The 18,333-nt window shown below is 41.1% G+C and overlaps 1 protein-coding gene across 1 annotated transcript in view; it reads right to left on the bottom strand.

The window, feature by feature from the left end:
• Positions 1 to 12,820, bottom strand: part of SHISA8 (shisa family member 8) — a 56,800-nt gene extending 43,980 nt beyond the window's left edge. Inside the window, exons 1-2 of the mRNA XM_089523738.1 lie at positions 12,625 to 12,820; positions 11,653 to 12,287 (exon numbers count right to left, since the gene is read on the bottom strand). Of these exons, the coding sequence (XP_089379864.1) occupies positions 11,653 to 12,215 (563 nt within the window). The 5' untranslated portion in view covers positions 12,216 to 12,287; positions 12,625 to 12,820. The remainder of the gene's footprint in view (positions 1 to 11,652; positions 12,288 to 12,624) is intronic.
• Positions 12,821 to 18,333: the final 5,513 nt, after the last annotated feature.

The following is an 18,333-nucleotide window of genomic DNA, read 5'->3' on the forward strand; positions in this document are numbered from 1 at the left end:
GTTGGAAGACACCACAAGGGACATCCAGTCTAACCCCCCCTGCCATGCAGGAACTTACAATCAAAGCATCTCTGACAGATGGCCATCCAGCCTCTGTTTAGAGACCTCCAAAGAAGGAGACTCCACTACACTCCGAGGGAGTGTATTCCACTGTTGAACAGCTCTCACTGTCAGGAGGGTCTTCCTAATGTTTAGGTGGAATCTCTTTTCCTGTAGCTTGCATCCATTGTTCTGGGTCCTATTCTGTGGAGCAGCAGAACACATGTTTGCTCCATCCTCAGTATGACACCCTTTCAAATACTTAAATATCTTCACTACCTCCCAAAGCATGCACAATGGGAGAGAAAAATCTCTGCTATTATCCTCTGAACAGAATTCCTCTGAGTAATACTGGATTCCCCTGTGTGTCACTCTAAGTGGGTGTTCAGAGAGACTGGTTGAGTCCTGAGACTAGGGCTCATCTTGCACCTGCAAAGAGTGAGACAGCACTTCACTTTTTTTCCTGCCTTTCCCTGCACAAGAAAGAGAGAGCTGGAGTGCAGACAGCAGCTCTCAGCCAGTATTTGCAGATGTTAGCTGAGCTGTAACCTTGTGATGCACCTGGCACATGGAAGCATTAGTCAAGACAGTGTAATTCCTCTTCCCAGTTCCCTCATGCGTGGAACAGAAAGAAGGAATAAAGAAGGTTCTTGGCTGAAATATAGGCTGGAAGAGAAGCTCATCTAGCACTTAAGCCAGAGCCCTGAGGTTTTAGGGAGCATAGTCTCAACACAATTTGGTGATGGAGGACTGTGGAGGAAGGGGGGAAATCTGTACCTACAAAAATATGTTTCTGCACCCCTGCTGTAGCTCTGGGGCTATTTGCTTTCTGATTTTAACTACAGGTTGTAACAGGCAGAAGGTACCGCTTTATTAATGGGACTGTGTTCCACCTATTTATGCCAAGCTGAGTCAATCTAAATTCTTCATGCTACTTGGCAGCCACAGAGGGTAATTTTGCACCCCTGTTCCCTTCTGCACCTTTCAAGGTGTGTGTGTGCCTAGTTCATTGGAAAGTCCTGACTCAAGATCCAGAGTTCCTAAGGTTGAATGTTCACACGAATCCCTCACCGTGTTCAAAATATCAGTTCCCCTGTCCCACCAAGACCTAGTACTAGAGTGAGAGGGGTATTGCTAGCCAAGGCCTAGGTGTTTTAGTCAAGTCAAGGTGGGGTGGGACAAAGTACAACCTGTATAATAAAATGTTACCTGCACCACTCCAATACTGAAGGAAGAGGGATTACTGAAGGGGATAGGATGCAGTGGCGGAGCTGTTCCGAAGTAGCTGGTATAACATCTATTTGCAAACTTTCCCACTCTAGTTGCTAGCAGATATGGTTAGCACCTTACTCTGGGAAACAATCATCCTTAATGTTTTGAACTTAATGCAACAGTGAAACAGAAGTGTTGACTTAAGCAATACAACCTTAAGAAAAAGACAACCTGCCTCACTTGTGGTGCTGCTATTTCTGTTCTGCCTTCTCGCCATCTCTGGCAGCGCACCTGGCCTCTAGGTAGGCTTCATCCCTAGCATCTGTCTCTTTGGAAATTAAACGCTGTTCTAATCATGGCATCCATAGCTTTGGCAACATGTTGTGTTGTGATCCACAGCTCCTGCAACCTTTCTACATTCCAGGATAAATTTGACAGCTTCTACAGGCTCCTTCAGGCTAGCTGCATATATATTTAGCCATCCTTTTGTTTTGTTTTGTTTTCCCCTCAGCCAGAGTGAATTGCAGGATCATACCTCAAACTGGGAATTCATAACTTATTTTAGGATAGGAATATGAGACTAGGATAAACAAATCGTCAGTAAAAATAAAATGCAGTTGTTTCTAAAATAGGAAGAACATTATCTTCAACCTCTATCAAGATAGTTCTTGTTCAGGGCTGTTGGACAAAGTCTGGGAAAGTTACCTTTTGAACTACAATGCTCAGGATCCCTGAGCCAGCATGGGAATTGCAATCTGGAAGTTGCAATCTGAAAAAGGAACTATTTTGAACTCTGCTTTAATTCAGCCATGAACAGAAGAAAGATAGGATGAAACTGTTGGGTGATCTGTGGTTGGTTCTGCAAGGGGTTCTAGCAACAAGAAAATGATTTTTTTTCTACCTAAATTAGGGTTCTGAAATGAAGGAAAACTGGGATAATTGGGAGTGAAAACAAGCACTCTCATCACAGGCAAAAGATTTCTTGGAGAACTATCTCTAGTTTAAACAAAGTCTAAATAAGAGTCTGGGAAGATTACTTTTTTGAACAAATCACTAAATCCTTTAGCCATCATAGAGAGGATTCTGAAAGTCACAATCCAAAAAATAACTTTTCTGAATTCTCCTCAAGAGTAAACAGAAAATGGGTAGGTTGGAATTGCTTATAATAATCAGGAGCTGACCTTTCTATAAACATAGGTCACTTCACCTGCTGAAAACTCTGAGAGCCATTAGGGCTGAAGGGCGGGGTATAAATAACGTAAATAAATAAATAAATAAAACAAATCCTTAGGCTCAGAGTGTGTGCAAAGGCATTGTATTCTTTTATTCTATTGCATGTCTTCTTTTTTATAACTCATTTGGCTCAAATAGGTGGGTCTTGGTATTCTAATAACCCACCAGGTTGATCCTAGAAGCTCATCCCTCCTCTAGCCAGACTACCCCAAGAGTACTGCTTTGCTCCTGGTGGTAAGGACATCTTCTTTAAAAAGGCTTTCTCTTCCTGAAACATCCCTGTATAGTGCAAGAGGGGATTTAACCTCCAGTACTTGCCATAACATTTGTGGAACTTTTTCAACCCTTTCAAAACAACAACAACCACAACAATTTTCAAACATCCAGGTTTGGCTTTAGTTAGTAGGAATATTACAAGATGGTGTAAATGATCTAAGTAGAAAAGATGCATTTAAATTTCTTTTTGCTTGCTTGTACATGTAATACGTTCAACTTATTGTAGCCTGTAGGATCACTCCACAATGAATGGTTTGAGGACTGCAACAATTACTTCTTTGACCCTCATCCAGAAAGATTAAAAAACAAACAAGCCCTTGCAACATGTGAATGGTATTTTCTGATCCTCTAGGAATTCTAAGGTATTTCAGGACATACAAATCATTCATGTTCACCGGAATGTTTGGCTGTTACGAAGAGTACCCTTGATTTTGCACTCATAAACAAGCAAGACCGGCAAACACATGTTCACATCAGGTGGAATGCTTGTTTGTCTAGCTGCCACCCTTCCTTTTTTTTCTTTTCTTTTCTTTTTCTTTTTTTACAAAAAGAAAAAAACAACACCATTTTTGTGCCATAAAACATTTTTTTCTGTTAAAAAAACCTCATCCTCATGGCAGTTAACTCAGATTGGAGGTCTTGTTTACAACTCTTCAGGTGACAACCTTACATAAAACCTTACATTGTAGTCTAGTGCTATGTGAATTCTGCAACAAAATGTGATTTTGAAGACGTAAAATGTTTTGTCTGCTTTGATGAGGGTTAATGCTGAGAGGCAATCTTTTTATTTTAAAGGGGAAGAGAGTTGTTACAAAAGACCTAAGGCAGACTTAAAAATGGATCAGAATCCGGTTGGTGAATTATGATCATTTTAGTTGGATTTAGGCCATCTCAGCTCACTTTTTTGGTTGCAGAGATTAGAATTCATTACCAACTAAACAATGACCAAAATTCTTCCTCTGCGTCACTGGACAGCAGGGAGATCAACTGAAATACATCCTGCTATTTTCCTCTAGCTGGATGTACTACGGGAAGATAATCTGGAGGAATTTTGGAAACAACTGTAAAATGCCTGTTTCAGTGTATCCAGCTACAGAAAAATGCCCCTTCTTCTTTTTAACTTACATTTCCAACAAGAGATTTTCTTCCTTTGCATTATTTTTTCTTCCCTAGCCACACAGAAAAGGCAATTTAAGTGAGGCAATTCTCCTTGTAGAGAGGTTGGCCAGCAATCTCCATCCAAATTTCTACTTGTCAGACAAACAGGCATAAATTGCATGGTGGTGGTTACTCAGCAAAGCTCCCAATTTTCTGCCATATTTACTTGCATTCAGAGTAGGGGAATAATTTTCAAAATCAATGCATTTTATTTTCTATCAAGGGCACTATGGAACGCTTCCACTAATATCCAGTACTTTTGCCAAACATAGAAAGATCTTTTTTATTTCCTTTTTAAAAAAGTGTTAATTCAGGTTAAAATAACTTTTTCTTGGGCACAATCCAGTTTAAAGTTATGTGTTCTAATTAAAACTATAGGAAGCAAGGTCTGCTTGCAGTATCTAAATTGGTCTAATAGAAAATCCTTTGTGGCTAAATGGAGCATGGCTAGTAATCTGTTATTCAATTTGCATGCCTTTAATTAAGAAAATGGCCACTGCTAACTTGTAGGTTTAGGTGATTTACAACAGGAGTTGGCAACTGTGGAAGACTAGGTGGCTGAATTAGCCCTCCAAGAGACCCCCCCAGGAGGCCTTGGACAACTGTACCTGCTACCACATAAAAAAAGTTTGCCCCCAAACACCATCAGTGCCAGCATTTTTGACATTTTGGCATTTTGAGATATTTTGAGGAAAAACATGGGGTGGTCCAGAATGGCTTCAAACATGTGGGAGTGCTTTTGACACCCCCAGATATCACTTCTGGGCATTTGGGAAGGAAAAAAAAGATTTTAAAAACATTCTTGTGGGGGGCACAAAAACAGCCCAGGGGGGCACTTGTGGCATATGAAACACACTTTGTCCACCTCTACAGTATTAGGGGCGACCTCTCGGTCTGTTTAAACTATTTGTGATTTGAAAACTTTTTTTGAGGAGGAGTTTTAATCTATTTTAAAATGTTCTTATATGTGTATTTAATGTTTTAAGGACTTTCTCATACCAGACTCGTAAGGTGTCGCAATAGCATTAGTCTAGGAAATGCAAACATATTGGATTAGGGACAGTCATTATTGTACAGCTCTTCCGAAGCACCATAGTGGTACTTCTGTCTTGGCCTCAGCCTTCCTCATGCCAATCTGATAGTCACACTTCCCTGCTTATTCCCTTCACAGCATTCTTTTTGGTCTGCACATTTATTTATTTATTTATTTATTTAGTGCAATTGTGCAATGATGAAAATTCATTAAGTAAAAAAGAAAAGAAATTGAAAAGAAAAAGAAAAACACCCTGCTTGAGAATAGCGAGACGGAGGGAAGAGGAGCAAAATCATGCCCACGTACACCATGCGACTGTCTGCATATCAGAACTGCTTCGGAGGAACTTATCACATGTGCATCATCAGTAGAAAAGCAGCACCACTGGGAGACATGGATGGGTTTTGCCCATCCATGAGAAGGAACACTCTAGCCAAGGATGGTTTGCAAACTACTGGACAGACACAGCATCATGTGATAAGGTTTGGCCACAGATGCTACTATCCTGCTCTAATTCCATTTTTCAAGCCATGTGTGCTAAAGTACTACCAGTAAATGTTTTTACCAGGTATACATCACCTTAGAGGCCCTGGTGAGTTGTGCAATGATAGACAAATGCTTTAAATAATTAAATAAAACAAATAAAGCAATATGCTGGGGTGGTGGAGTTGAAGTTTACACATAGCATTAGACAATAGCTGTGCCCTCTCTTTCTAACATTGGATATGACTTGCAATCATGTTACTGTTCTGTCTCAGCTTTGGACTTTGATAGGATGCTTCTAGGTGGCCTTGTAATAATGCAGGTGTGAACATTGTGCACACACAAACTATGTTTCAGTATAATGTTGAACTGCTGGAATCAGGATTCACCTTCCCCAAATAATATGTGAATGACTTTACATAATTTCATGATCTTTGGACATTGAAGGATCATGATGATTCAAAGGCAATGTCTGACCAACTCTCCCCCTTCTTATCAAGTTTTTAAAACAATGGGCCCTTGGTATCCGCTGGGATTTGGTTACACGACACACCGTGAATACCAAAATCCATGGATACTTAAGTCCCATTAGATACAATGCCATAGTAAAATGGTATCCCTTATATAAAATGGCAAAATCAAGGCTTGCTTTTTGGAATTTATATATTTAAAAAAACATTTCCAAGCCATGGATGCTTGAATTAGTGGATAAAAACCTGTGGATACAGAGGGCTGACTGTACACTGAATCATCTCTAAATGCATCTGGCATCTGTAAGTGCAAATAGATAGAATCGCATAGGCAGTGTCTTTGTTTTGTAAAAATGCCTTGCTCTGTTTTACAAAATGTGCTTTCCACATTTTCATGCTTTCCTTTAGTCTGGAAGCCAGCCTTTTGAGGTGTTTGTCCACAGTTCTTTGTTAATTGCTCTCGAGTTGACCCAGAACCATGATGACCCAGTGGATGCGATACCTCCAAGTCCCCCTGTCCTCCACTACTCTGTTCACGTCCTGCAGATTCATGCCCATGACCTCCCTGATTGAGTCCATCCATCTGGCATGCGGTCTTTCTCTCTTTCTACTGCCCTCTATCTTTCCTAGAACTGAATATTTTTTGTCAATTTTTCCTTTCTCTTATCTTAATGGCCCAGCATATTTGAAGTACAGTACAAAACCTTCAAAATCTGGAATCTTTAGACTGCAACATTTCTTTATGTGGGAATATGCCTTTTTATGTCGTAATAAGCTTAGACAGTGGGTCTAACTTGAATAGGATTGTACTCGTATTCATATCTGGATTTGAAAATACCTTCATTCCCACTATTCACATATGAGAGGAATTCATCAAAAGCCCATCAAAAGTGTTGAAACTAGTTAGGTCTAGGTCTGCTCATTGCCTGGATGGGAGAAGAGAACTTGAAAAGGTTAATTTTGTTGGACTACTGTGGGACCTTGGTATCCCCTGGGGTTTGATTCCAGTCTCATGATACACAATGGTGTAGTAAAAATATTGTCCCTTATATAAAATGGCAAAATAAAGGTTTGCCTTTTGGATTAAAAAAATATTTTCAAACCATGCATAGCTGAATCCATGAATGCAGAATCTGTGGAGAAGGAGGACCAACTGGACAACTCCTAAAATCCCATCCTGGTTGGGAGATTCTTGGAGCTGGAGTCCAAAAAAATAATTTTCTAAAGCTCTGTGGGAGACATGCCACTTTAGGTTTCATCATGAAAAAAAAGATGGGACATAACCTAGGGGTGGATCCAGACTTAGTCATACTTAAGCATGAATCAGCCAACACATTATAAATAAAAATTGTTGTTTCCCACTTCACCATGAAAATCTTGATGATACTGCAATGATTTCCAGAGGGGTAGCCATGTAAGTCTTCTGCAAACAAAGTAGGGACTTGAAAGGTTAACAAATTTTGATAACAATTGATAGACTCTCCGCTACAAATGCTAATGACATAATAATTTTCTTTAGAATTTTAAGATATTAAAATTGGGATTTTAGGAAACTATAAGAGCCTTCATTCTTTTTGTTAACTGAGGCTGATTCTGAATTAGCATCTTAAATTAGTTCAGCACACTGGAAGATGATTAGGACAGTGTCCTCAGAGCAGCTACCTCTTCCTCCCTTGGGGATCCATTTGAAAAATATAAACAAAAATAAATCTGACCATCCAGCTCCTTGGGCAATTGCTGCCCATAATGCTATTGATAACATACTGTAGTGCATAGTTTGATGCAGAGGGGCTGTTCATCCTGCCACTTCAGAATGAAGTACTCTTCTTACTTAGACCATGGGCTGCTGCCATTGGGTATAAGTAACGATCAGACTGATTAGTGACTCTTAAGTCTTAAGAGTCAGTTCAACAGGACAGCACCAGTGTAGCTTTGTTAAAAAGAGTACAGATGTTTTTTTCTCCTCATTCTGTACTCTTTGGTGCATACTCTTTCTAGTGCAGTGGGCCCTTGCTATCTGCTAGGGTTTGGTTCCAGGACCTCCCTATGGATACCAAAAATTCGTGGATTCTCAACTCCCATTAAATACGATGGCATAATAAAATGGTTCTCTTATATAAAATAGCAACATCGAGGTTTGCTTTTTGGAATATATATATATATATATATATATATATATATATATTCAAGTCATGGATAGTTGAATCCATGGATAAAAAATTCCATGGATATGGAGGGCTGACTGTATTAGTAAAATATACATATTCAAATGATATAAGTTGGTATAATATTGCAAGTTCAGACCAAGAAGGTGTGCCTATCTCTTCTAAACAGCATACACAATTATGGTGCTTTCATACCAGTTTAACTGTCATGGCTCCATCTAACCGAATCCTAGGCTCTGTAGATTGGTGAAGTATTTGGGGTTCTTTGCTGGAGAACTTGAATGCAATTGTTTGGGTGGAGCATGCTAGAGATTTCTAAGTCTCTCACTAAACTACAAATCCCAGGATTTCATAAGATGGAATCCTAGAATTTAAACTGCTATCATGGTTGCAGTGTGGATACACTCCATGATGGACTTTGTGAGCAGCAGGTTTAGGAAGAACTGGAAAGATCTAGCACACAGACAGGCCTCTTTTCCAAGGATATACCATCTTCAGACACCCCATAGGAGTGAATACCTTCTTCCTTGTGCCTGTACCTCTGGTCTCTTTGTGCGTATGTATGTAGAGAACAAGAAACCCTCATGAGAAGCAGGAAGCTCACTACTTGACTATAGACCAGCTACCATTACTCAACCTAACCTTGTACTCCTAAAAGGACTTTTACAATCTCTATTCAGGCCTATATCCAATATAAATGAGATGTTGCTCCTTTATGTTTGGGATGGCAACATCTTTCTTATGAGCTATGAGGTTTGTAGGTGAAATTGTAAAGAATTCAGCAAGAGGGTGCAAAGACTGCCTTGTATGGGTCTTAATTCTACAAGATGTGATGCTATCCACTAGTTTAGGTGGCTTGAAAAATGATTAGACAAGATACTTGTAGGAAACAGGTATCAATGATTATTAGGCATGGTAAGGTGGAATTTCTACATTCCGAGGCAGGATAGCCTTGAGCACCAATTTCTAGGGACAAGACGGGCTCATGCTATCGCCTTGATGCCTTGGTTGTAAGCTTCCCTGGAAAATTTTGGTTGCTATTAGGAACAATGCTTGACTAGATAGACCAGGGTGGGAATTGTGCAGTCTTCCAGATGTTATTGAAGTACAACATCTCCCAGCAGTCCTAGTCCAGCATAGCCAGTTGTGAAGAATGGTGGGAGTTGCTATTCAACAACCTGAAGGGTTGCACAATTTCCATATATGAGATAGATCTTGCTCTGATCCAGCAGGTCTCTTAGATTTGTATAATTGTGTCATTTTTTTAAAAGCAAAGTTCAAAACAGTTACTTTTTGGAGTGCAGCTTCCAATCTCCCAATCAGCACGGACATTGGCCATGCTGTCTGGAAGAATTCTGGAACTTGTGGTCTAAAAGTCATGGACAGTTTGGAGCTCTCAGATGATATCTTGGTTGCTGTCCTGTCTGAAACAGTGTTCTGTCATTGTACTTACCTGGAGGTCAAGGAGGGTGATGCTGGCCAACAAAGTGACAAAAGAAGGGAGCTTCCCTGTTGCATCTCATGGGGCCAGTCAGTGGCCTGTTTTAGCGAAAGGGTGAAGCTGCACTCAAATGCTGTCCAGCAGCATTGCACAGCCTGAAAAAAATAGTTGCACAAGAAGGTGCTAGGTACCTTCTTATGTAAGTTCGGAAAAAGTAGTCACACTTGCATAACCATAGTTTTTTGTGGGTTCTTTGGGCTATGTGGCCATGTTCTATCAGAGTTTCTTTCTGATGTTTCGCCAGCATTCTTTCTCTGAAGATGCCAGCCACAGATGCTGGCGAAACGTCAGAAAGAAACTCTGCTAGAATATGACCACATAGCCCGAAAAACCCACAAAAAACTATGGATGCCGGCCATGAAAGCCTTCGACTTTACACTTGCATAACCCCTAGTTAAGTCAACCCCTAGTTAAGTCAAGTGCAAGTCACCAAGAGGATGTCACCCCTTGTCTAGGGCATCATGCCCCATCAGCCATCATTGTACCCACAAATCTCAGAGGTGGAGACTTTTGTGGAATCCTTGGGTCTGATATTATGATCTAGCTTAAGCCATTCAGCTGCCCTTTGCTCACTTACGAGTTGATGGGAATCAATGAAGCAGCTAGTCAGAGGATGATTTCAGGCCAAGTGCGGTGCTCTGTTGCCATTTCCACTGGATGCTTCAGCAGCCTTGTTAAGCCCATTGGAGGATGACATGGGCACCTTGACACCTTCTTAATGACAGAGCACTCTCTTTCTGAATGGGCATAGAACCTACTGAGCTGAGCTTCAATTATTTCTCATTGCTGCCCACAGATCATGGGGAAATCTCCTATGTCCTGAGCCTGACACTCAAGCCAAGCACGTGCTAACATAACAAAGATCTGGCATCCTGAACAGCAGTGTCTCCCTGCCCCCTTCTGCCTTCTAGCTTATCCACTCCACAGTTCATCACGCCCGAGTCCCCACATTCCCTTCCCACAAGGACTGATTAAAACTACGGGCATGTTGCTAGGCAAGGCTCTGGGAGATTCTGCCTCCCTGTGACCTACAAGTGCTCTATAGCCTTGGGAGGCACAAGTTTGCTTTTGACAAGGATTTAATTCCCTCTTGCTGCCAAGAGAGACTTGGCCCTATGGCAGAAAGAGCCGATAGGAGAAGGGCTAGAGAAAAGGTATGGGGGGGGGGGGGAGGAATAAAAAGATGATAACTCACAATGACTATGTTTAATGTAGGGGGAGAAAAATGTACCAGGAATGGGACATACTGTATGTCCAGAAAAGCTCAGAGAGGAGCAAAAAGAAAGAGATAGGGAAACAGCACTGGCAAGAAGAGAGATGCAGTTATGAAACTCCAGAAAACCTACAATTAGTTAGCAACTTAAGTCCACAGAGGTTGCTTTGTTTCAGTGACAACAGATACAAAGTGAGAGGTTTGATCCTAACAAGGCATGCCACTGCAATTGCACCTTCCATCCTTAACAATAAGGGACATTTTTTCTTCTGCCTTCAGAATACATACCGCCTCATTCAGGTATCCTCAAAAGTTGACAAAGCTGGGAAGTGTCCTTTAATCCAAATAAACACATTTATACTGTTCTTGCAGCCTGCCTCATAATTCCTTTGCAGCCTGCTGCCAAGAAAGAAAGCATATATGTGTAGGGCAGGGAGGAAGTCTGTTCAATGCCTTTTTACTAAGCAAAAACACACTCACAGACCTGCACAAGAAATCCCCAAAAGTTTTTAACTAGCCTTGCTGCAAACTAGCAGAGTACTGAGGGAAAGGAAATTAGATCAATTCTGATCAACTTAAATCCTGTTATGCATCTGTCCCTATGTATACACATAGTACAGTCAGCAACTTTACTTGCTGTTTAGTAGGTACCAAGTGCAGATTATCCAGCATAAGGTACATCTGCTCTGCTTGGACTGACCTTATTCCCAAATAGTTCTCTCCACAATACAATTTGTAGCACATTAGGTCATTGCCTACCTATCCATTCCAAATTTCCTCTTGATTCAGAGGGGTGAGTATAAAAGTTAAAAAGAGATGTATAAAGGAATAGAGGAATAAGGGATGGAGATACGTTTTGAGTGTTTTACCTGGACATGGTCATCTCAGCCTGAGGGCTCTGCGATTTCTCCAATCCCAGCTTGGTAAATATCCCCACCAGCACCATGATGGCCACTACACCACAGATAATATATACAATCATGTTGGTCTTATCTCTGGTGGGATTCATGGGGGACTCATCCACTTTTGGTGGTGGTTGGCCTGTGTTGACCCATTCTGGTGTCTCATAGTTGGAACAGCCACTTTGGTCCAGTCGTCCACCTGTGAACTGGCAGCAGAAACGATACCCACAGGTCCCGCAACAAAACTTGTAGATCCCTGAATTGCAGTTAAATGGAGGGTCCCACTGGCCCATAACATCATAGTAGCCAAGACACCGATCACCCCGAAGTAAGGCCTCAGTGGGAGCAACAGCTGTGTCCTCCACGGTAGGACCCAAGGTGATGTTGCCACTGGTCTCCGTCTGCATCTCCAATTCAGGTTTTGGGGTACTAGGATTTCCAGTCCAAACCTGTCCTGAATCCAACAGAATGAGGCAACAAAATCCAAAAATATAACTCCGTTCCATTTGCATGCCACTCCACCTCATCATTGGAACTGCCTTCTCTCACACTGCTTCAAGAGACCGACTTCCCAAACACAGGGGGTGAAATTTTTGTTTTGTCTAGAGATACAACAAAGAGGGGATTTAAAAAGAAAATCCCAGTTAAAAGCTAGATTACACAACAATAGCACATCTCTTCATTGGCCACTTCTAGTGGGGAAGAAATAGTCCAGCCTTTCCTTGCAAAACAGTTTTCTCCAAGACAAATCACACAATCCATAAGAACCTGCCAGCCAAGGAAAAGATGTGGGAAAGGTAGGAGTGAAGACAGGAGTTGAAAGTTTTTTAAAAAGATAAGAAAAGGGAGACAGAGGTAAGGAAATATATATATATATATATATATATATATATATATATAATGGCATGCAGTGCTATGTAAGTCAAGTGATAATCTCACAAATTCCCTTGCGATCCCTGGAGTTGGAAGATGTACAATTCTCCTCCTCTTCTTTGCCTTTGAGTAGCAAATACTCTGTTTCTAATTTCATGTGAAAAGCTGCTCTGAACTACATTCCCATCTTGGCTTGCAAAGAATCCTGGAGGCAGCCCGTCTCCTCCTTTCTTTCTCTTTCGCTCCCTCTGCTTCAGAGACACTGTGCTTTCTGGAGGGTGAAAAAAAATCCTTTGCACCAGTGAGAGAAAGGGAGGGATCATCAAAAGGGGAAAGAAAGGAAAAGAGAGAGGAGGAGGAGGAAGAGATGGGGGGGGGGAGAGAAGGAGGGAGAAGATAGGAGGAGTAAAAAAAAGTCTTTATTCCTTCTTAAAGCCAGACCCACAATTGCCCGCCAGTTTATAAAGCAGACTGGAGAAGAGCCTTCGCCAACTCCTCTAGCACACTCGATGTCCTCTGTGCAAAGTCCTGGCTTAGAGCCAGAGGTTGTCATCAGGCCAGGAGGCATGCAAGAGGACACCAGCAGCTCCTTATTGACCGTGCCCATGGGCACTCATGCCCAAGTGGCAAGATCCTGGCTGGTTAACTAGAAACACACATCAGATGCTACTTGTATGGGAGAGAAGGAGGCAGAGAAGAGACTGGATGTTGTCTACTGGATTCCTCTCTTCTGTTTCCTTGTGTGCCACTCCACTGCTGAGAAGAACAGCTACCCTCTAATAAAAAGGAATTCGCACACCCTGATAACTTTAATTTGCCAGCATCAGTACTGCAATGCTGTGTTTGACAGCACTGTTGCAAAAGCATGTTAATCCTGATACAACAACAACTTCCCTTTTTGCCCGCAAGCATAACATTTTGCAGGAAAAATAGCAACTTCACTAAATTTAACCTAGAAAAGAAAAGAAAAGAAAAAAAAAAGGTAAATTTAAGTTGCAGTTTTGGAAACCTTCATATGATTGGCTGTACAGTGTGTTAATTTCAGTTACACAACCCACCCACCCAGTCAATGGCTCAACCACTGAGGTATTAAGGAATGTTTATGAACATTCATACAGATCATATGGTCGTGTTGTCTGTGGACAGATGGGGCTGTGATCAGGAAAGGATTCAGCATGGAAGGAGCAGGCATTGCTAGTGAAGTGGTGGTGAAATATATTAAGTGTAGAATATTAGTTGTTTATGAGAGAAATTGTCAGTGTGGGGCATGAGAGGTTTGTATATAAATGCAAGTAGTGTGGAAATGAGAGCCATCGAGGTGTAGTGGTTTCAGTGTTGGACTATGGCTCTGGAGACCAGGGTTTGATTCCCCTCTTGACCATGAAACCCACTGGGTGACCCTGGGCAAGTCACACTCTCTTAGCCTCAGGAGAAGTCAATGGCAAACCTCCTCTGAACAAATCTTGACAAAGAAACCCCATGATATGTTAGTCCTTTGGTTGCTAAAAGTTGGAAACAACTTGAAAGCACACAACACACATGTGAATGGGAAATGTACAGAAATAAGGTCTCCTCCTCCCCTTTCTTTCATGCACACACACAATATTTTTTTGCATTTAGGAAACATTTTTAGTCCCTAAATCTAGGAAACATGTGCAGAGAATTCCACTGTAATTCTGAAAGGTCACCCCAGCTAATTCCTCCTCTCATTTTTGTTCTGCACAAGAACTTTTTCAGGACACTTAAGTGAAAAACAAACCAAATCTGAGGAGAAACGTCCAGGGCTTTGTACTGTCATACTTATTCTAGCAAGTTAATTTTAGAAGAGAAATCTTTACCTGAATACAAAATGAAGAACAAGGGAGAGCCAGGAAAGGATGCCCAGGGTAAAGAAGATGAAAACACTTATTCGTACAACTAATAGTGAACTTACAGAATTAACTGCCATAACATGTTGCTCTGAGAAAGAAATGCAGGAGAGTAGTTCAATTACATTCCTGGCCTGTCATAATAGCAGACCCATACCTTGCCTCGGTTATTAATCAGAAGAGAGTCAAGAAATCAGAAGAAGATTAGGATTTGGAAGGGCAGCTATGAAGGAACTAGACAAGATCCTCAAGCATGACAATATATCATTGATATATCCAGCGTCATTGTATTTCAGATTCCTATGTATGAGTGGTTGTGAAAACTGGGCAGTGGAAAAGCACCATTCACTTCTTTGTCATGGTGGAATTTATATCAATGACTGACAATGAACTATTGGAACCAAATGCTAATAGAAACTGAAATGACTGAGTAAGCAATGCCCGGTGTCTGAAAAATGCATATTTGGCAGGGAAACATTAGGAAGGTGCTCCTAGGTGTCCCATAGAAGGATATAGAAGGCTCTAGAAAGAATCTCAACAGTTTACTGTATGTAACAAGCTCCCAAAATGTAACTCAGTCAGTGGACAGGGGCATCCCAAGACATTTTTCTGCTTGATGCAGAGCAAAAATGGGTGGCCACCCAATCCTACGCATAGTTCCCAAGGCCAGCAAGACGAGGCAGAAAATCAGACAAGCTCCTCTCTCATCGCTGGCAGCCAAACCACTATTATAACAAAATAAATAGCCAACAATTGGTTGTCCTTTAATGACAGCCCAAATCTGCTGTCTGAGGTGACCACCTCTTTTTTCCTAATGGTAAGACCGGCACTGCTATAGCCAGAAGTGACAATGCCATGTAGACAGTTGCATAACCATTTCACCAAACTAAAGTTGCAGTTTCCTCCCAGCCTAGGAGCTGTCCAGCTTGGAGCGTCTGAACCTTCTGATCAGCCCTTCTTCTCGCTGCCAGTTAAGTTGTTTGCACTCTAAGGGTGATGAGTTCTTATAAGACTTTTTGCTTCTTGATGGGTTAGCAGAGTTATTAGGAAGCCTTTCAGGGGCTTGGTGGTTGGAATAGACTCCATGTTTTTGCTGACCTGTAGTTCCATTTTTCAATGTGAATATTACACAGATGTGTGGACAGGAACTTCCACAGCTTGTGAAAATGTATCAGTCATCTTTCAGGAGAATTTGAAATGGGTTCTCTGTTGGCAAACAGTTGTTTTTCCCCACACATTCTGATAAGCAACCATTGTTCATAACACTGTGCACATCTCCCTCTCTTCTTTGCTCCTTCACTCCCTCCCTCTCTGTGTGTATGGAAAGAAGTAACACAAAAATTCAGAATTTAATTCTAGGATGTGACTTGATGCATCCTGCCTCAGCTATTACAAACTTGGACCCAATTCCCCCTCCCCTTATCTACCTTCCAGGGAGCCCTGGTGTCAGCCATCTGTTCTGTGGTTAAGCATCCTTGCAGCTCAGAGAAACTCAGATCAAGGCAAAGAGCAGGCTTTTAATCTCCCCCTTTCTCTCATGAACCTATACTTAAAACAATGCAGTGAAATAATGTGTCCATCCTTTAAAAAAATTAATCACAAGGAAAAGAAAGAAGAAGCAGTTACAAATATCCCACTGCCCCAAACAGCGAGAAATTCCAGGGCCAGGGCAATAGGATCCATTTCATTTGAATGAAACCTATGGTCACTGTGTAATATTCCCTTGTTTACAAATAAATGCAAATGTTGTATAAGTAGAGAAAAACACTTTCATGGCAGGCAGAGGGTTTTGTAGAGAGCCACCTGTACAAGCTGCACTTTTAGTTTTAAACTAATTCCAGATAAGAGCAGGAAAGTTATTTTTTTTACTGCAACTTCCTAAACCCCTCAGCTATCATAGATAAGGTTCTAGATGCTGCTATAAAAAGTAACTTGTCTGAGCTCTGTTCAAGAGTCAGGGGAAGATAGATTGGGATTGCTGGCTGATCTGCAGGAGGTTGGCAGAGGCTTCTAACAACAATAAAATGACTTTTCCCAACTACATTAGGCTCCTGAAACTAAGGACACTTGATGTAATTGAGAGCTGAGTCTTTTATGAGCATAGTTCAGTTCATATACAGAAAACAAATTCCTAGGCCCAGAATGTACTCAAAAGCATTCTATTCTATATTTGTACACCTTTCTTCCCCACTTGCAGGGCTGTGGAGGATTCTGGGAGTTGCAGTCCAAAAAGTAACTTTCCCCAGCTGTGTTCTTGGTAGCAATTTCAATCGCTCTTTCTTTCCTCACTCTCTGTTGCAATGCAAACAGCTGTTCTCTTTCCCCCTCCCTGCATCACAAACACATTCTGACAAATATTCACACAACATTTGAACAGGGATCACTCTTCCTCATCCAGCCTACAAACTCAGTTTGCTCTTCGAAAGAAGAGACCCCCCCCTTCTTTTTCTTTCTCTCAGCAGTAGGGAAACATTCTGAGAACATTCTCTGCCTCTCTTTTCCTTCCTTGCTGCCAAGAACACATTTAAGCCCAGAAGTCCTCTCCATTTATACCAGCGACTCATCTGATCATAGTTTTGCTTACATCCTGCCTTCTACAGGCTGCAGATTCATCGTTGTTCTACGATTAACTGTTCCCACATGGAGAGAGAGAGAGAGAGAGAGAGAGAGAGATATCTTCTTGCACACAGAAAGGTAGCAGGTCAGGGTGAAGGTGTCAGCTTAGTGTGCTCTCTGGTGTGCTGTTTTTCTATATGAAAGCAATGAATGTATTTTTGTGCATGCATAGATATGAATAGGCTCATGCACAGACACACATGTTCTCTTTCTCCCTCAAACATGCACTTTCTTCCTGCCTGCTCCAACCAATAGTGTAAAGTGGTATTGTCTTGGGTCCCCCTCCCCACACACTTTAATGCTTGTATCAACTGGCAACTAGCACTAAATCTGAGGCAGGACAGGATATTTGTCTGGTCTGAGGCAGGTATGAGGGTTCACTCTTCCACCCTTCCCAGGCCAGGCAAGTGTCCATTAGAGGAAAAAACCAGGACCAAGGGGAATGATTCAAACTATTCAGTTTATCACACGAAGGAGATTGGGTGTTTATCCCTGGAATATCCCAGAAAAATCACGTAATTACATGAATCGATTTCACACGATGTCGCACAAAACCTGCCATTAAAGTGGTCACAATGAAGCATTAAGGCACACCTTTTTACTTTCCGGATTTCAGCGACAGTGCATTTCCGATATCACTTTATTTGCACAATTGCATGTGATAATCATTTGCGCAATTACTTGCCATTTTCGCTTTATTGGCAGGATGCTTTAAATGCACTTTAATCTCTCTTTAATGCTGAAATTAGCCCCAGTGTAATAAACTACACTGTCTTATTCCAACATTGTCATATTCCAACAGCAGAAAGCCTGTACTTTCCTCATATTTTTTTAAATCAACTTATTTATTTATTTATGGAATGTATGTTGCCTCTTTCCACTATGTCACCTGAGACAATATGAAATAGCGAAACTCAACAATACAACTTAGTTAAACAATATAAACATTAAAAAAATAACCCGATTCATTAATAAATAATAAATTGTTCATTTATTAACCGCTTTTCCAACGATCAAAGCGGGTGTACAGAAATTGTTAAAAACAGACAATAAGAACAGTAAAAACCACATCTTAAAAGTGGATAATTAAAATAGATTAAATGTGAGCAAAATTTAAAAACATCCAATGACATTGTTAAAATCAAAAATCATAGATACTATACATTGATAGGGGAATATATTCTTAAACGGAATTAGGAGGAAAGGCTTGAAGGAAGAGATGAGTTTTTAAAGCCTTCTTAAAGGCTTCCACTGATCCACTAAGACGGATCCCTTCAGGTAAGGCATTCCA

The sequence above is a fragment of the Sceloporus occidentalis genome, unplaced genomic scaffold, assembly GCF_023333645.1.
Source record: "Sceloporus occidentalis isolate IW3139 unplaced genomic scaffold, rSceOcc1.0.p SCAF_5, whole genome shotgun sequence".
NCBI lineage: Eukaryota > Metazoa > Chordata > Lepidosauria > Squamata > Phrynosomatidae > Sceloporus > Sceloporus occidentalis.